Below are 23,689 nucleotides of genomic sequence, written 5' to 3'. Positions count from 1 at the left end.
TTACAGTCTGACCTTCAGCAGGCTGGCTGTTTCTAAGCTCTTTCCCTATGGAAGGTGCATGTTATTCTTATCCTTTGGGTCTGCAGTTTGAAAGATGACCACTGCACAAGTGCTCATTGGTTCATGTCTCCACAAGCAGCAGTGTCAAGACAGCCATGTGCAACCTGATGTTTTGTTGACTAGGCACAGCAGAATTGGGATAAACGTGGGAATTTCTGAGGCCCCCAGCTAGGGCCTGCTAGTTCTAAGAAATAGGGAAACAGAGCAAGCTCCAAACCTGGTGGGTTCCCCTGACAACAGCCTATAATATGGGGCATTCAGAGATGACCTCCCCCCAAGTCTGATGGGAACGGTTCCATCGGGCTACTAAGGGGGAAGCTCAAGGGCAGGTTAGTTTAGCAGGCCCAGCATCTAAGTAAGCAGGCATCAGAGTCTGGAGAAGTACAAGAAAATAAAGTCATTTTATTATTGTTTCTTCTTTGCCATGATAGCCTGAGGCCTGGGTGGGAGTGGAGAGCTGTGAGCAACCTGACCCAGCTGAAGGCCCTTGTCCTCTACTTGGCCTGGACTGTCTCTTCCAGCCTGTCCAAGCGCTTCTGCAGCTCCTGCACTGTGGTCTGCAGCTTCCTTATCTCCTCCTCCAGCCGGGACACAGCATCCTAGGGGATCCAGGCTAGATTAGGCTTAGCTCCTTCTGGGGTCCCCCTTAACCTGGCATCTGCTAAGCCCACTTCCAAGAGACCCAGAACTTTGGTCCTTCTGCTTGTCAGCCAGTTGCTGCCCAAAGAGCTGTAGGCCTATAAACCCAAATCTGGGGGGTTTGTTTTGTTTCGTTTTGTTTTGTTTTGTTTGTTTTGGTACCAGGGATTGAACACATGGATGCTTAACCACTGAGCCACATCCCCAGCCCTTTTTTATATTTTATTTAGAGACAGAGTCTCTCTGAGCTAAGTTGCTGAGGCTGGCTTTGAGTTTGCCATCCTCCTGCCTCATCTTCTCGAGCTGCTGGGATTACAGGCATGGACCACCACACCCAGCTCTAAATCCTGTTTTTTGAGGCCTCAGGATTACCTACTCCTAGCTGCCCCAACATTTTGAATTTGGAAAACTCCAAACACCAGCCTTCTTCCACTGGAGTATTGAGCACCTCCACGCAGCCCGCTTCCCCACTTCTCCATCTTCCCATTCTGGCTCCCCTGCTCCCCACCCCACTCTCACCGAGCTGGGAGTGCCACCGGCCTCTGGCACTGCCCTCCTGCGTGTGCTGTCCAGGCCCCGGTTGACCCGCAGCTCCCGACTTTTGGGGGGTACGTAGCCATCCTTGAGGGAAATGAGGAGGGGCCCAGCATCCTGACCCCCCAGCCACTCCTCAGCTGTGAGGGCAGGGTCAGGCCCTGCTGTGGGTGGGTACAGATCCTCCTGGAACAGGTCCGACTGTGGGCAAGGCCAGGTATGGTTATGGGAGTGTTAATGTCACCATACCACCCTGCAAGCCCAGAGGTCAGTGCCCAGTCTGGAGCCCAGGGAGGGCCACGGTACTGTCACCTTTCTAGGCACTGTCATGGCGATGGGCTCACACTTTCGCTCGTGCAACTTGTAGAATCTGTGGAAACAGGAAGGTGAGCAGCGCCCGCAGCGTGAAGGTCAGCACCACCCGGGAGCAAGCCCTTGTCGGGTGAGGGTCAGTCACCTGGCAATCTCACACTTGTTCACCTCCAGGCCACGTTTGGGCATGTAGCCCATGCCACGCTGGGATTCCTTGGAACTGAACATAGAAAGATAGTGCAGGAATGGGGCCTCGGAGGTGATCTCGAAGTAGCGGATGGAGCTGTCACCCTGCAAGTGGAACATGCAAAGGGAGGGTCAGCACCAACAGATGCCTCCAGGCCAGCTCCTCCCAGCCCTTCCTGCCCACCTCCCTGCTCCCAGCCCCTCCTGACGGAGCCACCTTGCCACAGAGGTAGACAATGTTGGTGTCAGGATCAAAGAAGGGCAGCAGGACTCCACTGCTTGTGTCCAGCTCCTGCAGGGACAGTGGCTCCTCCAGGTGCTTCTGTAGGGACAGAAGAGCGTAACAACGGGCTGGGCGGCCTCAGGTCCTGTGATGGTAATCCTCACTGGGTAGTGACCAGGTGAGGGCCCTCCCAGACCAACCATTGGAAATTCCCACCTCAAATGGGTAAACTGAGGCCCAAGGCCACCTGGCCAGGCAAGTGGCAGGGCAGGGACTCCAGTCTCCAGCCAAGGTGCACTCTGCTTCCTGTCACCCACTTACTGTGTCCCACAGCGCCACCTGCCGCTCACTCATGCGGCTGAAGCCTGTGGTCAGTATCTTCCCTTCTGATACAAACACAGCATGTACAGGCCGAGTCCCCTCATGGGGACGGTCCTTCTCCTGCAAGGAGAGGGTGGTGGTTGGTCAGACACCCATATGCACACCCTAGGGGAGCAGACCCAGTGGGGCAGGGGAGTACAGTACGCAAGGGAGTGGTGGATTGGGGTAGTGAGCTAATGGTGTCAGGGTCCAGGGTCTGGGTTCATGGCAACTCACGGCTACGACAGTGCCTTTACGTGGCTCGATGATGCGCACACGCTTGTCCCGGCAGGAGGTGCAGATGAGGGCACCATCGCGGCTCCAGTCCACGCTGTAGATTGTGTCCGGGTGCACATCTGGGCCCAGCGTCAGCACAGCTGCCCCAGTGCCCACGTCCCACACCAGGATCACGTTGTCACAACCTGCACAATCCCCCCACCCCTGTGTCAGAAGCCATGAGCCCCCCGCCCTCCTTTTTGTCAGCCACCAGCCCCACCCCACATTTTCCCCTCTACCACCCCATGGCACCTGCACTGAGCAGTATATTCTGTGCTGTGGGGTGCCAGGTCACGATGCCCACACGCTTGGTGTGGCCCTCCAGGGTGACGACAGGCTCCCGCAAGGGCAGCGTCAGGCCCCCATCAGGGATCTCCCACACCTGCAGAGAAGGGGTGAGTGAGTCTGGGGCTCTGATGCCAGCTCCATCCTAGAGTCCTCCTAGTACCTGAGCAACCCCTGCCACTCACCATGACCGTGCAGTCCTCAGAACCACTGGCAATGACGTTGTCATTGTGTGGGCACCAGGCGATGTCCAGTACAGGGGCTGTGTGGCCGCAGACCGTGGGCACGTTCTTGTCCACACGTCCAGTCTAGAGGGCACAGCAGAAGAATAGGCTGTGGGGTTCCAGAGAAGTGGGCCAAGCCTGGGGTCTGTTCTTTTTGTCCCAGTCCCAGGAGGGCTGGCCACGAGTAGCATAGGATGGGGTGAGCCATGCTGTGTGACCCTGACCTCGGCCTGCCTGTTTCTGTCTCTACCTCTGTGTGGGCCCTGAGGGTCAGCATCCCCACCCCCACCCCAGCTTCCCTGAGTGAGGTCTTCAGGGGCACATCAGGGGTCAGGTTGGGGTTCTCCAGGGAAGTGTGTGCATGGTGGGGCTGTAAGGACTTGATGAAGAGGGACCAAGGAAGTCTGCCATAAGTGACCCCCAGGCAGGAGCAGAGGTTTGGAAATAGCCTCTTCCGGGGCCAGCTGCTTCAGCAGGGCTTCCTGTGGAGAGTCGTGCAGGGCGCGGGCCCAACTCTCACCCCGACAACCACTTCCTCTTCTATTTGCTTCCATCGGCCCTTTTAAGGTAACAACTTAGGGCCCATCTCCCCTTCCTGTCTCACCCATCAAAGAGCAGGAGTGTGCTGGGGGTGGGGGTCACCACACAGCAGGGGGAAGGGGCAAGGCTCAGAGAGAGAAAGGAGGCCTCTTAGCTCATCAGGGGCTCAGCCTGGTTCCAGACACCCAGACCTAGAGTCCCAGGCCTGAGACCACTTCTCACCAAGTGTCAGATGCCATCCCAGTCCTCTCTGTTTCTGAGGGGACAAAGCCCCAGGCCGAGACTTGGGAGACCTGGTCCTGGGTCTGCAGGTCACTGTGTGGCCCTCTCATGGTGGCCCCATGAGCTTCAGGTTCCACACAACCCATGCATGCAGGAGCTGGAGGGAGCGTAAGGCGTGTCTGGCCCACCTCAGTTTTATAGATGACGACACCGAGGTTCAGGAAGGCTAAAGTGACAATCACCTTTTCAGCCCCCCCCACACACACACACACAGTGCCACCAGTGATAGAGGCATTCCCAGGAAGACAGCTGCTGTCCCTAGTTTCCAGTGGCTCACCTTACCCAGGGGCAGCACCAGGAAGGCCCCTCCCCCACTGGCCTCACAGATCAGGGCCACAAACTTGGGGTTGACAGCACAGAAGCCACTGTCCCAGGTGGTCTGTGAGACGCGGACATCCTCATAGCATTGGTCTGCTTTGGCTGGCTGTCCAAACACGTGGCGGAACTTGCTGGAGCGGACCACCTGCCGACTCATCCTAGGGGCACAGGGGGTGAGAATTTTTCCCCCTTCAGGTCAACTTTACAGTGTGGCCCTGGCCTCCTCAGGATGCTCTCAGTCTGGCTTTAGGGTCCCAGCATCGCGTGGGAGGCTCCATAGCGGACAGCACGCTGTCCATCACGCCCACGCACTCTCCTCAGCCCCTCCTCACTCCTTTCTACACCAGCCCACCTGCTGCACCCTCGGGTCACTCAGCCCTACAACAGCCTGGCGCACAGGGCACCCAGTGTGCTGTTGGCTGACTGGCTCAGGATGCGTTCCCATTGATGCCCCAGCAACCCAGAGCGTGGGCTCATTCCTACTGTGTCCAGAGCCCACCTTGCTCGCACTCACAGGGGACCCTCCTAAAGGCAGGGACAGGGCTGCCCTCCCTAGCCTCCAACCCAGGATGTGGTGTGCGAGCCTGCCAGGAGGGAGGGAGGCAGCAGGATGGCTTCCCATTAGGTCTCTGGGCACCAGAAGCAGCAATGGCTCGCATCCCAGCATCTCCTCCTCCCCACACCTCTGCCTCTCGCCTCCACTCAGAAAGAGCAGGTGCCCTTAAGTGTCATCTCCACCCCATTGGAACTACACACAGGAAGGGAGAGGCCCATTCTGACTTCTCTGAGGTCCAACTGGGATGGCTCCCCCACTGTAGCTGGGCGGAGAGCAAAGGAAGTCAAGGGGTGCTTTGCCAGTGCTTCCCTGGGCTTCAGGGTGCTGTCCTGGTGCCCAGTCGCACCACCTTCCTGCTTGGTGAAGGGGCTTATGCTGTCGTGTTGAGAGCACCGTGCCCAGAGCTCCTGCCCGCCTCCCCAGCCTCACCCATTTGCTCTGCCTTCAGGCCTGGCTCCTCCTTACTGGGCAACTGCCCCCTTGCCTAGGCTGGGACCTCCAAGGAGGCTCCCAGGTCTGCCTGCCCAGAAAACAGGTGAGGGGCATGGACGAAGAACCCCAGCTTCAAATAGGGAGCAGGAATCCCAGGCGAGCAACCTGGGTCTAGTGAGAGGAGCCCCAAACCAGAGGCTGGGGGACAGGAAGCCATGGCCCCACCCTGGCGCCTCCCCCACCGCAGGTACCAGGCCCAGAAACCACGGAAAGGGGAACTTGGCCTTTTCTTGTTTTGCTGTCAACCCTTCCTGTCTCCAAGCTCTGAGCAGCTGCTCCTCTCCCCGCACCCGGGCCCCCACCCCGTCGCCCAGAGACGCGCGTTCTGGGCAGATAGGCGCTGGGCATCGTTCTGCCCGCCCCCCGCGCATGCCGCGGTCCCTCCCGGCGTGCCCACCTCCATCTTGGCCGCGGTGGTCCTTCACCCTCACCTCAGAGCACTCTGGCACCCACTGCTGACCCCTCGGGCACCGGAACCTCCCCGAGGGCCGATGGGCCGGCTTCTTGTCCCCGGCTGAGCCAGGTCCTGCTGACAGTCCGCCCCCACAACCCGCCGCTCCCACGCTCACGCCGGCCCCACAGGTGGCCCAAGGCAGCGATGCCGGGTCCTTCCAGCCAGTCCTCCCCCGTGCCCCGGGGACCCCGGCCTCACCTGCGGCAGGGAGATGAGCTTGGCCCCCCAAATGGAGGAGGAAGAAGAGGAGGAGGAGGAAGGAGCTGGAGGAGCCGGAGACTGGCCGCTGAGGATGCTCTGTCAAGACAATGAATGAGAAGCGGCCGTGCGCCCGCCTCCTCCGGATGGCAGCGCCCCTTTGGGGCGGAGCTCTTGGAGAGGCTGGCCCAGCCCTGCGCGGAGGCGGCCGCGGGCTCTGGGACCCAAGCCCGCCGCAGCGCTGGCCTCTTTGCGCGAGCAGCTCGGCTCTGCGCCGCCAGCTCCGAACCCAACAGATGCCGCTGGGAATCGAATCTGCACTTTTAACGTCAAAATGCAAAAATACTCTGTTCCTTCTTCCCTCCTGCAGCCCGCCCCCAGCCTCCGCGCCATCCTTTCCCTGGCTCGAGAAAGCTCCCGACGGCCCGCGCTCTCCCCAGCCAGGCTGCGCCGCCGTCCTCTCCCCCGCACGGAGGGGACCAAGGGAGCCGGGGCCAGACGAGGGACAGCCGGTGCAGACAGACTCAGGGGAGCTGGGCTCTTGTCGCGGCTCCGAATGGACTAATGGGTAGCCTGGGGAGTCACTTGGCCTTTCTGGATCTCAGATCTTCACGCGGGCACCCTGCCCCCGGCTTCACAGGGCTGGTGCGAGGAACAAGTGAAATAGCTGGGCGTTAAGGAGCGCCTGCTTTGTGCCAGGGGCCACAGAGGCCAATGAGTCGCGCTCCCGCCGCTAAAGAGCTCTCTGCCTGATGGAAAGAGAAAAGCCCGCGACAACCCTAAGGGGCCAAGCAGAGGCAGACGCCCGGCGTCACACTCAAGAGGAGAGAGTCCATTCCCATCCTTGCATTCCCAGGGACACGGAAGCAGCCACACGAAAGGCAAGAAAGGCTTTCCCTAGAATTGGACTGTTGTGTGACTCCTGGCTGTCACTCCTTCCTGAATGACCTTGGGCAGGACACTTAACCTCTCTCAGCCTGTTTCCCCCCCACGCACCCCCGCAGCTGAGCCACCTGCCTCATAAGGTTATGGGAATGATTACCTAAAATAACCAAAGGAGAGTCAAGCATCTCGCCTGCTGAGCAGCAAGTGCTAAATAAACATTAGCTCCTATTATTGTCACTTAGAGAATTGGGGCTTGACCTGAGAGAATGAGGAAGAGCCACTAGACTGGCCAGAGGAGAGTCTGGTAGGCTGAAGAATAACCAGAGTTGAGGCAAAGACGCAGTGATATCATGGAACAGAAAGAAACTGGTTCAAATCCTGCCTCCACCATTGATTGGCTGTGTGATGTTAGGCAAGAGGTCTAACCTCTCTGAAACTCAGTTTCCTCATCTGTAAATAGAATGAATAAGATTTGTCCTGCCCACCTCACAAAGTCCCAAGATTCAAATCAGACAGTGTATATGAAAGAGTTCTACAATTATTCAATTGTAAAAACCTAAGGGTTGTATTGACCCTGAGATCTTGACACTGAACAGGAGTGGGACAAGAACTGTGATGTACTGTCTGTAGCTGAAGTGGTAAGAATAACAGCTGGCATTTATTGAGCAATTACTATGTGGTGGGTACTGTTCTAAACACTGTGAATAAACTTTGCTCACTATTTTTTCCCTTCGTGTGTGTGTTTGTGTGTGTGTGTGTGTGTGTGTGTGTGTGTGTGACTGGGAATTGAACCCAGGAGCACTTTTACCACTGTGCTACATCCCCAGCCCTTTTTATTTTTTATTTTGAGATAGGGTTTTGTTAAGTTGCCCAGGCTGGCCTTGAACTTGTAATCCTCCTGCCTCAGTCTCCCAAGTCGCTGGGATTACAGGCATGTGCCACTGTGCCTGGCTATACCATGCTCACTTAATCCTTACAACAGACTCTAAATGGCAGATGCTATCTTCAATTTACAGATGAAGAAACAGGTACACACTGTCTTCAGCCCTGGAGGATCTTGTGCCCACACAGAGCACCAGCACACTAGTAAAGGACCTGAAAGACCCAGCGAGGCTGACAGGCCTGAAGAGAGAAAGCTGGGACAGATTCTGGCTGCTTTCAAATGCCAGTTGGTCTGCAGCGTGGGAAGGGGATGGCGGACATGGGCGGCTGCAGCGGACAGACAAGGGGCCAGTGGGTGGAAGTTCTGAGAAGCAGATGTCCATAGAACACAAGAGAGAGAATGAGATCCGTGGTAGGTGGCGAAGACCCTGCCACCCAGCTCACAGTGTTTGGGTAGGAGCCAATGCCTCCCCATGAGGGCACTGGATGGGCATTTGCCTGACTGACCGCTGCCAGCCCAGCTTCTCACCAGCACATCATTACTGGTGGCAGCACCTGAATTTGACTTGGGGGAATCAACCTTTCCTCAGTGACCGTCCATGAGGTTCAGGAAGGGATCTGGGGGAGGCACACGGTCCCTGCTTCCCCAGCCAAAGCACTGGCTCAGGGATGGATGCTTGATTCAAGTCTGTGCAACCCAAAACAGAAGCATCTTGGAGCTGCTGAGCAAAGGCAGCTCTCTTTCCATGTGGGTTAGTAAGCTATAGGGATGTCATCACAGCACTGGTAGCAGCCATCTTGGCATCACATAGGAAAAGCTGGCCAGAGTAAGCCCACGCAGAGAACTGCAGAAACAAGATATGAAGACATTCGAGACGTCATTTGACTGTCTGGATCAAGCTGTGCCTGAACCCCATAAATTTTCAGTTATATAAAGCAATAATTTTCCTTATAAGCCAATAAGTTTGAGTTAACTTTCTGGCACTTGCAGCTGGAAGTTCTGACTGGTCCACCTGCTCTGGAGGGAGACAGACCAGAGGCCCTTCCAAGGAGCCAGATACACAGTACAGTTGGACAGACCGACATGAAGAGGCAAACTCCTTAGCAAGACTCCCAGTGCATTCTCGGGTCTTTCTGGCCTAAAGAGGCTGTGGAGCGGGTGGGATCCAATGACCCTGGGATCCCTCGCTTCCATCTCACTCTGATAGAGTCTGAGAATGAATTGATACAATGCCTAGTGAACGCCAGGCCCTGTGCAGGTGACCGACACATGAATGTTGGCACCCTCACCCTCCCCCGGCCTCCCTAGTGGAGAAAACGGTGGCCATAGGGCCCCACTGTGCTGTGCTCCTCTCCAACCTCCATTTGGGGTGTTCTGCTTGCTGCGGAGCTTTCCAGGTACATATGAAAGGCACCGGTACTTTCCATCCTCTTCCTGGTCTCTCCACCCACTCCGCCCACCGGGTGGTGTCCCAGGCAGTGTGCTGGGTGTAGGGGTTCCAGAGGCTAATTAGACACACCTCTGACACTAGAGAGGTAAGTGCAGGTGACCCATGCCAGGCCAACAGTGCCCTGCAACTTAATTCCAGGTATTTAATTGAGCTTCCTGCTGGATGGCTCAGATTATAGAGTAGAACTCTAAGGGGTGCTGATAGTCATCTCACCTCCAACTGAAGCATGTTGTCTGAGAACAGAACCAATCTAGAGGCCAGTAGGACCAAGAAAGGAAGAGAAGAAATCAGAGCCCTGAGGACACTGAGACCCTGGATCCAGCTATACCTGAAGCAAGTCTTTTCTGTTATGTGAAGCAAGAAATTTTCTTTCTTGCTCACTCTTGCTCTTTTATTTTTTAATCACATTTTAATTCAATTTCTTTCTTTTAAAATAAAAATTTGGGGGGGATAAGGTTTTATCTTATTTTCAAAATTTTGAGTCATTTACACTTTTAAACTTCCATTATAGAAAATTCCAAATACATAAAATCAAAGAATTGTATAATAAACTCTCATCTAGCTTCAAAAATTCTCAGCATAGGATAAATTTTTTTATTTTTATTTTTTTTAGTAGTAGATAGACACAATACCTTTATTTTATTTGTTTATTTTTATGGGGTGCTGAGGATTGACCCAGTGCCTCACACTTGCCAGGCAAGCACTTTACCATGAGCTACAGCCGCAGCCCCTGGGATAAATATTGATTCATTTCTTCTTTCACATTATTTTCTTTGAATATTTTAAGCCAAATCCCAAATATTATGCCATTTCAATTTAAATACTTCAGTTTTTATCAGTAAGATAGAAACTTTAAAAACTCTTAGATCTTTCAATAAAACTATATTTAATTTATTGAGTAATTCAGGAAGGACATTGAGACATCTGCCCATGAACATGGCGCATTTATCTATATGTGTATGTCTTCTCCTTTGTCTTTAATATAATTTTTATATTTTATCTGTAGTCACATATTACTAGTTTCCACCTGTAAGCCTATTACAGTTTTGTGACTATTAGAATGAATTATTTTATTCTAGTTGTAACTTTATTTCCTTTTAAAATCAACTTCATTCACAAACACCAAAATACACCTTAATTTTCACACAACATGCATTTTAAGTGCATGATTCCATTAGTTTTGACAACTGTATATATCCGTGCAATCACCACCGTAATCAAAATATAAACTGTCTCCATCACCCTCAAGATCCCTCATGCCCTCCACAATCCCCAGCCTCAGCCCTCAGCCATGGCTGAGGCAACCCATGCTGTTTTCTGTCACTTATAGATTAATTCTGCCTGCTCTAGAATGTACCATACAAATGAACTCAAACAATATGGGTCTGGTTGTTTGTTTTTTTTTTTTTTCACTCAGCTGTTTTGAAATTCACCCATGTTGCACGTCAGATAAGGATCTTTATTTTACCCAACCACAATACCATAATGTAATACATAATTATACCCAAAATATTTAGTAATAATTTCTTACCTTCATCTAATACCCTGGTTATGTTCAAACTTCCACGATTGCCAGGAAAAGAGAGACTCCATCAATCAATCTTTTTTCTTTTCTGTTTTGTTTTGTTTCTGGAATGGGAGATTGAACCCAGGGGCACTTAACCACTGAGCCGCATCCCCAGCCCTTTTTAATATTTTATTTAGAGTCAGGGTCTCAATGAGTTGCTTAGGGTCTCACTGCTGAGGCTGGCTTTTGAACTCACCATCCTCCTGCCTCAGCCTCACAAGCCACTGGGATTACAGATGTGCACCACTGTGCTCAGCACCATCAATCTTAACATCACCAAAAGTAGGACCAAACATTCTGGATCTCCTGCTAAGACACAGTACGTATGCAGCACCACCTCTGTCCTGTTCTTGCCAGAATCATCATGATCACTGTCGTCTTGAATGTAGTCATCCAAACCTAATGAATAGTTTATAGGAAATGAAAGGGATAGAAGAACAGGTTAAACAACACCATCAGAAAACAACTACCTAAATCTAGAATGCAGAAAATTTTATAGGAATGAATACCCATCAAGATAGATGGTACTAAAAGGACTGGGGTGTAGCTCAGTGGCAGAGTGCTTGTCTAGAATGCATGGTCCTGGGTTTGATCACCTGCATCACAAACAAAATAAAATTAAATCAAGTAAATGGCACCAAAATAAAACGAAAGAAAAATATATTGCATCTTAAGAACTGTGTCAGCCAACTGTGTAACAGGTAGACCCTCAGTTGGATTCTCATTCAAACCAGTCAACTGTAAAAGGAGATTTTTAAATTAGACAAAACACCCGATGGCTCCAGGCCACATTACTTTGAGGTACCGCACCTGGTGCCTTTAGGAACAACCCCTCATTGGAAAGTCTCAAGAGCCCTGTGAGATATTTGTTTATCCCCATTTAATGGATAACATAATCAATGCACAAAGGTGATAAATGACCTACCCAAGATCACACGAACTGGGATTCGCATTCAGACAAGCCTGCCTGAGACCTGTGAGTTGGACTGAACTATCCTGGGACCTCTTGCAGCCCAGGTATGCACAAAAGGGGCGAGGAGCCAAGTCAGGAGGGCAACTGGGGATGATGTGGGGAGATCATCAACAGATAGTGTTGGGGTGGGTGGATGGCATGCCATTTAAACTGTGTCTTTAAGAAAAAAAAAAAAAAAAAACAAAAAAAAAACGATCCCCAGCACCGCAAAAAAAAAAAAAAAAAAAAAAAAAAACTGGCATGAAACCCAGGGTATTCTCCTGAGCCACATCCCCAAGTCCTTTTTTAATGTTTTTATTTAGAGACAGGATCTCCCTATATGGCAGAGGCTGACCTCAAACATGTCATCCTCCAGCCTTAGCCTCCCAAGTTGTTGGGATTACAGGAGTGGGCCACCACACCCGGCTTTAAACTGGGTCTTAAATAAGAGTTTGCCAAGCAGAGAAGTGAGGGGAAAAGGAGAAAAGCCTTTCAGACAAAGGAACAAAGAGTCATGGCACTCTAGGGAAAAGTGAGCCCTGCCTCATGGTCTTGGGACGATGGGGAGACCACCCAGTCAGAAAGGTCACAGACCATGAGGGACCTCAACCAGGGCCTTCTCCAGGAGTTTGCTGGTGCAGCAATAAAAACCCACACCAGTCTACAAGGTAAGTGACAGGGTCTCATGTGCAGGGGGTCACACTGGTGGCCAGGCCTGCTGTGCCTGCCGTGCAGGACGCCCATAGCCAACATGAGGCGGTCTGAGCTTCCTTGGGGGTGCTGGGGCGGACTGCACCCAGGGCTTCTGCAGGGCTGACTCCCTGCCTGAGCTCCAGCCCCGGAAATGATGAGCTTTGTACCAGAGAAGGAGTTCATTGACAAGGTGGCGTGCCTCTCGAATCTGCACCCCTGATGGCGGGGTCTGGGGGCACCAACGGTCTGCAGTGTGGGGAAGAGACTGGAGGCCAAGAGCAGGTGACATGGGCTCAATCTGCAGGGCCTTGTCAGGATTTCCAGTTCCGGGGCCCCAGGCCACCTCTTTCCACCTGCCGGTTCAGGGTTGACTGTCAATCCAGAGCCAGTTGTGGCCCTCAGCAGGAGGCGTGGAAGGATGCACAGCAGTGTCTCCAGGCGGGGCCGAGTCCACCCGATGGCCGCTTCCCACCAGCCTCTGCTGCAGACTGCCCTGCTCGCCCGCCTGAGATGATCATGGGAGAAGCGAAATGGGAACCGTTCCAACCCCTCTGTCCTCGCCAGCCCCGCATCTGCAGCCTCTCTAACAGCCGTGGACCACCATCCCAGGGGCAGAGGCCCAGCCCAGGCGAGGCTGACTCCTCCTCCTCCTGGACAGTCCCTCCCATTGGCCCTTGACCTTCTCCTGCACTGCCAACCCTCTCTGTTCAAGGTATAAAAACACACTGAGTCTTGGGGAGGGGACCTGCAACCTCAGACCGCTTCCTCTTCACTCCCCAGTTCCCGCTCAGGTTTCTTCAAAGTGCTGTTTACACCCAGTCTGCACCTCCCCGCACCTGCTTTTCCGCCTACTGTACCTGGCTGCGGCCACACAGACTCGCCATCGCCAAGGCCACCAGCCATCTCCTGATCGCCACATCAAACACACACATTCTGGCGACCACCTGAAGCTACAGACCACTCCCTGGCTCTGGACCGTCCTCCTTCCAGCATCTAGCAGGACCCCGCGCTCCCGGGTCTTCCTCCCTCTCCGCTCTCAGTCCCCCTCAGGGCAGCTCTTCCTTTGCTGAGGTGTCAAATGCAGAGTCCTCCCCAGAACGCCCTCCCTCCCGAGGCACCTGCCTCATCCGCATCTGCTGACAACCCCTAGCCTGCCTGTGGGGCCCAGATCCACCCGTGCTTCCTGCTTCTGACCCACGTGTCCCATTGGCGCCTGGGAAGGCGGGCGGTCTGCCCAGCCCTCTTCTGGGGTTTGAGGAGTGTCCCACCAGCAAGTGTCACCACAGGACTATTTCAGTCGCTTCTGTCACATCCTTTGGTAAAGATTCCACCTGGAAGGAATGAAGTTCCTCCGTTTGACCTGGACAGTTTGGAAGACCTTGAAGCTGGCTCTGATCCACCACAGGACAGGCAGGGGACGTGGCTGTCTGATACAGAAGGACCTTTGTCGCCATGCAGACATGCCAAGCCTGATTTCCCAAGATAAATCAGAAATACGGATTTTCATGTGAAAGCTCCAGATCTTTCAAGGTTGGCAGCTAATCCTAAAACTAAAAATGTCGTGTGAGCAAAACTAAAAATGTCTTTGGTTTAGATGTGGTTTTTCTGGCCAACTTTTTTTTTTTTTTTTTTTTTTTTTTTTAACAGTCTCCCTTTGTTTCCCAGACCATGAACTCCTGGGCGCAGTGACCCTCCTGCCACAGCCTCCGGGTAGCTGGCCGCAGGTGTGCCACCACACTGCTCTGTTTTTATGGTCATGGTCGTTTTGGCTTTGTTTTACTGTGGCCTTTGCCCCGCACAGCCTTGTTCACCACTAAAATCGGTGCATCCCACTTTTCCTTTAGTACTCAGATCAGGATGTCCCTCTCCGCGAAGCTTCCCCAACACCCACTGTACATCAACCACTCCTCAAATGGTTTCTGTTATGGTTTGAATATGGTTTCTCTTCCAGGGGTTTATGGGCTGGAAGCTCGGTCCCCAGCGTGGTGATATGGAAAGGTGAGGCCCAGTGGGAGGTCCCTAGGTCACTGGAAGTGCTGCCCTATGAATAGACGAAGTTAGTTCTAGTGACAGAGTTGTTATAAAAGAAGGAACCTGGTCATTCCCCAGTCACCTGGCTTCCTGTCTCACCAGGTGACTGCTCCCTCCCTCCCACAAACACTCTCTCCATGATGCCACCTACATGAAGTAAAGCAATCAGGGAGTCCTTTTTGACTTCCCTCCTCCAAACTATGAGTTAAATAAACCTTTTGTCTTCACAAATTACCCAGCCTCGGGTGTTTTGTTATAGCAAAGGAAAACTATTGTTGTCACTTATACATCAGAGAGTAATTGTCTACATGTCCAGCTCTGCTATCAGGTTGAGTTTTATTTTCCCAGTGGAGAACCCAACATATGGCTGGCATTCAATAAACATGAATCCTCTCCTTTCCAACATTGCTAAGAAACAGTCAACTTGTGCACACTCTGTCTTCACCATTTTCTTTCACGGCTATTCCATCCTCTGTCCCCACAGCCATTAATTTCCTGGCCATTGAAAACACACTCTCACCTCCTCCTGCCCATTATCATTAGAGAAGGATTTATGGCCCATTATAGACCAAGGAAAGTTCTCCCAAGACTAATAGGAACTAGAACTACTAGGAAAGAGATTTCTTTCTGCTCTGGTTGACAAAATGGCAGAACGAAGGGCCCACCTGAAAATGAAAGTAACACAGCCAAGGTATTGGTAAGACAAATTCCTGATGACATTATTGGAACACCTCTGTTCAGCTTTTCCTGAAGCCCTCAAGACCAGGACTTTTCTCTATCAGTCAATAAATGTATTTTTATGCCTGTCACAGTTGGCTATCCCTAGTAATTGAAGAAGACAGGGGACTCCGTCATCAGCACATTGTTGTAGAATACAAAGAAGTGGGCTCCGTCGGACCACAGGCTTCACAAGCAACCCCCCTGAGCGATCTCAGAATCACGAACTGTGGTCAGCCTTCTAAACCATGTTATTCTCTCACTTTATAAACTTGGGCAGACTCCCATCACTCTTCTGATAAATTCAAACTTTCCCTTGTAACTTCTTTTCAGTCATCTTGCTTCCAATAGAATTGCCTGGTTTTAAGAGCTGGGAGATAGTTTTATTTCCCTTTTGACAATTCTGTCAGCAAAGCAGAGTGCTTTGGTATTGTCAAGTCATCACTGACACTTTTTTTTTTTTTTTTTTTTTTTTTTTTTGTACCTGGGACCAAACCCAGGGGCGCTTAACCACGGAGCCACATCCCCAGCCCTTTTTATATTTTATTTAGAAACAGGGTCTCCCTAAGTTGCTTAGGGTCTCCCTAAGTTGCTGAGGCTGGCCTTGGATTTGTGATCCTCTTGCCTCAGCCTCCCAAGTGCCTGGGATTGCCCTGGGCCCGGCTTGCCAACACATTTTATCATCTAACTTTCAAATTGCTATACAGTCACACTAATGGATTTGAAATGGTTTCTCATTCTGCTTTTTATTCACATTTCCCTAAAGATGTTGAGCATCTTTTCATGCATTTATTAGTCATTTGTATATTTTTGGAGAAATGTCTGTCCAGATTCTTGGCCCATTTTTAATTGAATTATATGTCTTTTATTATTGGGTTGTGAGTGTTACTTATGTTTTAGATACAAGTTCAATAACAGATATAGTATTTGCAAATATTTTCTCCTGTTCTATAGGTTATATTTTACTTTAATGATGGTGTCTTTGGAAACACAAAATTCAAAAATTTAATCAATTCCAATTTATTTTTTCTTTTATTGCTTGTGCTTTTTGATGACATATCTAAGAAAGCACTACCAAGTTCAAGGACATAAAGAATTATCTGTAAATTTTCTTCTAAGATTTTTATAGTTTCAGATTTTATATTTGACTTTTTTTCCATGCAAGAGATTTTATTAAGTGAACAGGCAGAGTGTCTGCCTGCAGGGTGAGAGAGAGAGAGAGAGAGAGAGAGAGAGAGAGAGAGAGAGAGAGAAAACAGAGAGAGAGAGAGAGAGAGAGAGAGAGAGAGAGAGAGAGCAAGAGAGAGAGGATATTTGACTTTTAAAAATCTATTTTGAGCTAATTTTTGAATATGGTGTGAGGTAGGGATTCCAAATTCATTATTTCATATTGTGTATACTTTGTGCACGTATATCCCAGCATCATTTCTTCAAAGTATTCTTCTTTTCTTCCTTTCTTTCCTTTTCTTCTTTTTCTCCCCCAGTGGTAGGGATTGAACCCAGGGCCTTCCACATGCTGGACAAGTACTCTACCACTGAGCTACATAACCCAGGCCTTTTTATTTTATTTTGAGACAGAATCTCACTAAATTGCCCAAGCTGGTCTCAAACTTAGAATCCTCCTGCCTCGGCCTCATATCCTCGGCTCAAAGATTATTGTTTTCCCATTGAATTGCCTTGTACCCTTGTCCAAAATCAATTTTTCATAGATACATGAGTTTATTTCTGGACTCCAGATTCTACTCCTTGAATCTTGGTCTGTCCTTAAGCCAGTACCACACTGTAGCTTTGCAGTAAGTATGAAGTGTGAGTCCCCCAATTTTGTACTTCTTTTTAAAGACTCTCTTAGCTATTCTGGGTCCCTGAATTTCCATATGAATTTAAGACCAAATGTCAATTTCTACAAAGAATCCACTGGAATTCTGATAGGAATTTTGATTATTGATCAATTAATTTGGTAGCAAGGATGAAACCTGGGAGTGCTTAACCCAGCCCTTTTTTATTTTTTTATTTTGAGACAGGTTCTCACTAAGTTGATTAGGTCCTCACTAAGTTCCTGAGGCTGGCTTTGAAATTGTGATCCTCCTGCCTCAGTCTCCCAAGCTGCTGGGATTACAAGCATGTGCAGTCGGCAGAATTATATTTAATTTTAACAATATTAGATCTTCCATTTCTTTAGATCTTTGATGTATTTCAACAATTATTTGACATTCACAGAATATACATTTTGTACTTCTTTTGCTAAATTTATTCTTAAGTATCTTATTTTGGGAAGTGCTATTATAAATGGAATTGTTTTCTTAGTTTCCTTTTAGGTTGCTCAATGCAAGTATGTGGAAATACAACTGATTTTTCCATATTGACCTGCAATTCTTCTGTTCTCATTAATCGATTCCATTTTTTAAAATATATTTTTAGTCATAGGTGGACACAATACCTTTATTTACTTATTTATTTTTATGTGGTGCTGAGGAACGAACCCAGTGCCTCACATGTGCTAGGCAAGTGCTCTACCACTAAGCCACAACCCCAGTCCCTAATTCCATTTTTTATTGTGGTAAAATACACAGCATAATTTACCCTTTAAGCTGGGTGGAGTGGTATATAACTGTAATCCGGGCTACTCAGGAGGCTGAGACAGGAGGATCACAAGTTTGAGGCCAGCCTCAGCAATTTAATGAGACACTGTCTCAAAATTAAAAATCAACAAAAAAGGGGCTGGGGAGATAGCTCAATTGGTAGAGTGCTTGCCTTGCAAGCCCAAGGCCCTGGGTTCGACCCCCAGCACCCAAAAAAAAAAAAAAAAAAAAATCAACAAAAAAATAAAAGGGCCAGGGATGTGGCCCAGTGGTAAAGCACCCCAGAGTTCAATCACCAGTACTGCAAGGGGGAAAAATTGTCTACCTTTTAACATGTTTTAAAATATACCTTTCAGTGTTAACTATAAGCACAGTGTTATACAATTGATCTGTAGAACTATTTCATCTTGCATGACTGAAACTCTGTACCTACTGAACAGTAACTCCTCATTTGTCTCTCCCCCCAGCTCCTGGAAACCACCAGTCTATTTTCTATTTCTATGAGTCTGACTAGTTTAGATACCTCGCGTAAGTGAAATCATGCAGCATTTGTCCTCCTGGGCCTTGAAGCATAATGTTTTCAAGGTTCATCCGTGTTGCAGCATATGACAAGATTTCCTTCTTTTATGGCTGAATAGTCTATTGTAAGTACATGCCACATTTTCTTTATTCATCTATGTTTAATCTGTTTTCACCTTTTGCCTGTTTTGAATAATTTCGAAATAAACATGAGAATACAAATATCTCTTTGAGATTATGATTTCAATTGTTCTGGACAAATCCCTGAAGTGGATTTGCTGAAGCACATGGTTGATTTTTTGAGGAACCACACTACTGTTTTCCAGAGCAATTGCACCATTTCACATTCATAACAACAGTGCACCAGGTTTCCAATTCCTCCACATTCTTACTGATACTTGTTAGTTTCTGGTGTTGTTTTTATATAATGACCATCCTGGCAGGTATGAGTTGATACTTCACTGCAGTAAAGTACCTTTGCTTTCCTGTAATGATTAGTGCTATCGTTCTGATTTTTGTGTGAGCTCCTTAGGATTTTCTACATACAAGATCACGTTGGGTTGGGGTAGAGTGCCTTCCTCACATGCACAAGGCCATGAGTTCAATCCCCAGCACCAGAAAAAAAGGAAAAAGAAAAAGAACACGTCAACTGCAAATATAGTTTTGCTTCTTCCTTTTCACTCTAGATGTAATTTATTTCATTTTTTGCTTAATTTCCCTGGCTAGACTCTCCAGGACAATGTAGAACAGGGTAAACATCCTTGTCTTGTTTTTGTTCTCTCAGAAACTTTCATCATTGTGAACTTAGCTATGGGCTTTTCATAGATGCCCTGGATCAGGTAGAGGAAATTCCTATTTCTATTTTGTGGCACGTCTTTTGTTAGGAAAGGATATTGGATTTTGTCAAAGGTTTTTCCTGCATCTATTGAGATAATGATGTATTTTTTCTTTGTTCTAATAATATGGTGTATTCAATTAATTTATTGTCAAATGTTAAACCAACCTTGCTGCTATAGTTTAGGTATGAAATGTGCCCCAAAGGCCCCTTGTGTTGATAAGTCAGTCCCCAGCTTGTGGTACTGCTGGGAGATGGTGGAACCTTTAGTAGGTGGGGCCCAGTGGAAAGAAGTTAGATCATTGGGGGTGTGGCCTTGAGGGGAAGGAAGGAAGTTAAGTCATTGGGGTGTGGTCTTGAGGGGAAGGAAGGAAGTTAGGTCATTGGGGGTGTGGCTTTGAGGGAATGTGGGGTTGCAGTTCCTTTCTCTCTCTCTGTCTGCTTCCTGGTCACCAGGAACCACCCTCCTGCACCATGTGCTCCCACCATGATGTACTGTGCAGGCCCAAAGCAACAAGGTCAAGCAACTATGGACTGAAACCATGAGCCAAAATAAACTTTTCTTTCTTTTTGATTTTGTCCTAGTGATGGAAAACTAACACTGCACTGTGCATTCCTGTGATAAATCTTACTTGGTTGTGGTGTATTGTCCTTTTTATGTGTTGCTGGATCCTACTTGCTAGAATTTATCTAAGGATTTTTGCCTCTATATTCATAAGAGATATTGATTTATAGTTTTCTTATGATATCTTTGTCTGGTTTTGGTATAATAATACTGGTCTCACCGAGATGGCAAATGTTGCCTCCTCTTACTTTTTGGAAGAGTTTACGAAGAAAAGATATTAATTCTTAATTATTTGGTGAAGCCATCTGGGGATGATCTTTTCTTTTAGGAAAGTTTTTCCTTTCTTTTCTAATTCAATCTGTTTGTTATAGTTCTATTCAGATTTTCCCTTTCCTCTCGAAATTTGATAGTTTTTCTAGGACTCTGTACATTTCATCTAGGTTATCTAATTTATTGGCATACAATTGTATATTGCATTCCTTTCTAATTCTTTTAATTTTTCTAAGGCTGGAAATAATGTCCCCATGACATTTAATAAGAAATCAACTTTAGTTAAGTAGAAGCTAAAATAAATCACTTGAGCCTAAAATAACTTTTTGTGAGAGTCAAGTACTATGTTTTAAGTCTCTTTCACTTTTGCTGACATGATAAGCTATCTATCCACCAAAATAGAACCTATAGGGTAGGGGGTGTATCTCAGCAGTAGAGTGCTTTGCCTAGCATGCATGAGCACCTAGGTCCCATCCCCAGAACCACAAAGAGAAAAAAAAAACCTATAAATTAACTAATCTGTTTAAGCCAGAACTTCATATGTAGATGTAGCCTGTCCAAAATATACCAATCCTTAGAGACAAAAATTATATTACCATTTGTCAGAGACTAGAAGAGTGGAGAGGGGAATGAGGAGTGGATACTGAGTATAGGATTCCTGTTTCTCTCTCTCTCTCTCTCTCTCTCTCTCTCTCTCTCTCTCTCTCTCTCGTGTGTGTATGTGTGTGTGTGTGTGTGTGTGTGTGTGTGTGTGTTACTGGGAATCCTGGGTTTTCTACCAGTGAGTTACATCCCCAAATCTTTTTATTTTGTATTTTGAGACAAGGTCTCATTCAAAGTTGCCAAGGTTTTCCTCAAACTTGTGATCCTCCTGCCTCAGCCTCCCAAGCAGCTAGGATTATAGGTAAGAACCACTGTGCCTAACTGAGTACAGGGTTTCTTCTTAGAGTGATAAAAAAATATTCTGGGAATTAGATAGTGGTGATTAATGTATAATTTTGTGAATATACTAAAAACCCAAATCACTGAATTTTATGCTTCAAAAGGTAAATTCAATGTTATTATGTAATATATTGCAATATAACCATTATTTTAAAAAATATTACATGTGGTTTTGCTCTAAGTTTAGAGTCTGCTGCATGTTCCCACAGTTCCATGAAAAAGTGCTGTCTTGCTCACTACTTTTTGATTACCCTTCAAAAATATGCACTTGTTTGTCACGAACTATGAAGTACATTTTAATAATTATGAGAAATTATTTACGATGACTGTAGGAGTTTAATAATACTCATTTATTTTATTTGTCAGTCACTTCAGTAGAACCTTATTTACAATGAAATTCATGAGACTTCCTATTCAAAATTTCTCTTTTAATTCTTCAAATTGTAAAAAGCCAGTAAAGTTTTTCAATTTTGAGATCCCAAACACAATCTTCTATCTTTCTTCTTCAGAAGTTAAAAACAAACTTAAATATAAAAAAAACAAAAACAGTACTTCTGGCAGTTTCTAGGCCTAAATTTAACTTGGAACTTTGTGAATATTCCACAGCCACTACATTACAATATTTTGTATTGGCCTTGCCAATATTCCTAGACCTGGTTTTCTCTCGAAGGTTCTATTCCAAAGACAGAACTGAGAAAACAATGTGTTCCACAAGTCTGACCTCACCCCTCCAAAGTCATGACCTGGATGTGGAGTGAACATCAGCTATGGTAGCCCTCAGGGTCATGGTGGGGATGGAGAGAAGGACAATGAGAGGCCTAGGCGTGGCCTGGGTCTGAAGCATCTTTCATAAAACAGCCAGATGGTTTACTGCTTCTTGGCACTTGAAGCATCTCTTTCACTGGTACACAATTATGTTTCTCACACAATAATAAAGAATGACTTCTTCAAATGTTTTCCTCATTAGGAATTTTTATTTAAAAATAATGCAAGCTGGGTGCAATGGTAAACACTTGTAGTCCCAGCAACTCAGGAGGCGGAGGAAGGAAGATGATCACTTGAGCCTAGGAGTTCCAGGCCAGCATGGCCAACACGTGTGAAAACGAATGATAAGCACTGGGTGTGGTGGCACACACCAGTAATACCAGCAACTTAGGAGGCTGAGGCAGGAGAATCACAAGTTGGAGGCCAGCCTCGGCAACTTGGCAAGACAGTCTCAAAATAATGAAATGGACTGGGGATGTATCTTGATGGTAGAGTACCCCCAGAACTAATCCCCAGTACTGGAAAAAAATAATACAAGCCTATTGTACATTAAATACCGAAAGACACACAAAGAAAAAGTTAATGGTTTCACCACCAACCCTCCATTCCCATTGCTCTGATGAAACCAATGTAGACAACTTGATGTCGGTACAGTGTACCTGGCAGTACAGACTGAATGTGTCCCTTCCACAAATTAATTTGTTGAAACTCAACTCTCAATATGATGCTATTAGGAGATGGGACCTTTAGCAGGTAATTGGGTCCAGGAAGAAGGCCCTCATCAGAATCTGACACTCTGATCTCAGAGTTGCAGCCTCCAAAACTATAAGAAACAAATGTCTGTTGTTTAAACCACCTAGTCTGTGGTATTTTGTTACAGCAGCCCACACAGACTAAGACCCCTTTAAGGAATATTCTAAATATGGGTATTTCCAGAGAGATGAAGTAAGCCCTAAACAACATTAATGTTAAAAAGAAACATAGACTTAAAAAGAATAGATAGGAATAGAAAACTGACTATAAATGGGCATTTATATAAATGGGAAATCTTTTGGGAGCTGATTTAAAAAAAATTCTAAAACCAGATTAGGGTAATGGTTGCACAACTTCATAAATTTAGTAAAAATCACTGAATTGTAGATATAAAACAGGTGAATATGTATTGTATAGTCTGCATTCTGATCCTGCACCTAGAATGTCCACACCTAATTCCTGGAACTTGTGCATATGCCACCTCACATAGATAAAATGACTTTGTAGATGAAGTTACAGAGATTATCCTGGATGAGTCAGGTGAGCGCAGTCTAATCACATAAGCCTTTAAAAACAGAGGACTTTCCTCAACTGCAAACTACAGAGAAGCAGAAGTCAAAGAGAGTCCACATGTGTTTTGGCTCTGGGGCCCAGAGGCCATGCACAAGCCCAGAAAGAAGGCTCTGGGGGCGAATGACAGCCCCCTGCCCATAAGTCCTCCAACTGACCTGCCACTGACCTGAAGAAGCAAATTCCTTCAGAGCCTCCCCATTAGCATCCAGCCCACCAATGTGCCAATTTCAGCCTTGTGAATCCTGGGACAGAGAATCCAGTTGAGCCATGCTGGACTTTTGAATGGCAGACTGTGAGATAATACATTTGTGTTAAGTTTCCACATCTATAGTAACCGATTAGGGCAGCAACAGAAAACCAACACTACACCTGTGTCAGAACTCACTCTTCAAGCTGGTCGTGGTGGTGCACGCCTGTAATCCCAGCAGCTCAGGAGGCTGAGGCAGGAGGATCGCAAGTTCAAGGTCAAACTCAGCAACTTGGTGAGGCCCTAAGCAACTTAGCAAGATCCTGTCTCAAAATAAAATATAAAAAGGGCTGGGGATGTGGTTCAGTGGTTAAGCACCCCTGAGTTCAATCCCCAAAGTGAGAACTCACTTTCAAGCCTTCCAATGACATTTTATTGCCTGAAACTGAATAGAGTGTAAACTCTCTAATGTGGCACATCTGACCCTCCATGACTCAACCCCCAATTCCTTCACTACCTGCTGCCTGCCACCTCCCTCCCTCTCCCTAGTATGACATCTTTCTCATTCTTTTGACTACAATCAG

General features: G+C 47.7%; 1 protein-coding gene and 1 long non-coding RNA gene across 3 annotated transcripts in view; both read right to left on the bottom strand.

The window, feature by feature from the left end:
- Window positions 1-442: 442 nt before the first annotated feature.
- Window positions 443-6,312, bottom strand: Coro1a (coronin 1A). Of its 2 annotated transcripts, none has more exons than XM_047533933.1 (11): window positions 5,940-6,312; window positions 4,199-4,397; window positions 3,061-3,183; window positions 2,843-2,972; window positions 2,552-2,736; window positions 2,276-2,395; window positions 1,949-2,053; window positions 1,691-1,836; window positions 1,546-1,603; window positions 1,219-1,434; window positions 443-659 (listed from the first exon to the last, which is right to left on the bottom strand). In XM_047533933.1, the coding sequence occupies exons 2-11, from the start codon at window positions 4,394-4,396 to the stop codon at window positions 555-557; spliced, it is 1,386 nt and encodes a 461-aa protein (XP_047389889.1). In that variant the 5' UTR covers window position 4,397; window positions 5,940-6,312; the 3' UTR covers window positions 443-554. The 2 variants fall into 2 exon arrangements, with proteins under 2 accessions (XP_047389889.1, XP_047389890.1); XM_047533934.1 differs by lacking the exon at window positions 5,940-6,312 and adding an exon at window positions 5,719-5,742.
- A 1,377-nt stretch (window positions 6,313-7,689) lies between these two features.
- The window catches only part of LOC124969816 (uncharacterized), a 42,279-nt gene continuing 26,279 nt past the window's right edge, over window positions 7,690-23,689 (bottom strand). The window contains exons 2-4 of the long non-coding RNA XR_007106039.1: window positions 10,921-11,123; window positions 10,689-10,786; window positions 7,690-8,551 (exon numbers count right to left, since the gene is read on the bottom strand). This is a non-coding gene — a long non-coding RNA (uncharacterized LOC124969816). The remainder of the gene's footprint in view (window positions 8,552-10,688; window positions 10,787-10,920; window positions 11,124-23,689) is intronic.

The sequence above is a fragment of the Sciurus carolinensis genome, chromosome 18 (genome assembly GCF_902686445.1).
Source record: "Sciurus carolinensis chromosome 18, mSciCar1.2, whole genome shotgun sequence".
Taxonomy (NCBI): Eukaryota; Metazoa; Chordata; class Mammalia; order Rodentia; family Sciuridae; genus Sciurus; species Sciurus carolinensis.
The sequence above is the reverse complement of the archived record's forward strand: the minus strand, read 5'-3'. Positions and strand labels throughout refer to the sequence as shown.

What these genes read in the sequence shown, in the direction of transcription:
- Coro1a (XM_047533933.1), bottom strand. Translation starts at nt 4,396, where the DNA reads ATGAGTCGGCAGGTGGTCCGCTCCAGCAAGTTCCGCCACGTGTTTGGA. An exon ending in TGGTGCTGCCCCTGGGTAAG is followed by an intron (nt 3,184 to 4,198) that starts GTGAGCCACTGG and finishes TGTGCCCTCTAG; the next exon opens with ACTGGACGTGTGGACAAGAA. An exon ending in TTGTCTACCTCTGTGGCAAG is followed by an intron (nt 1,837 to 1,948) that starts GTGGCTCCGTCA and finishes TTCCACTTGCAG; the next exon opens with GGTGACAGCTCCATCCGCTA.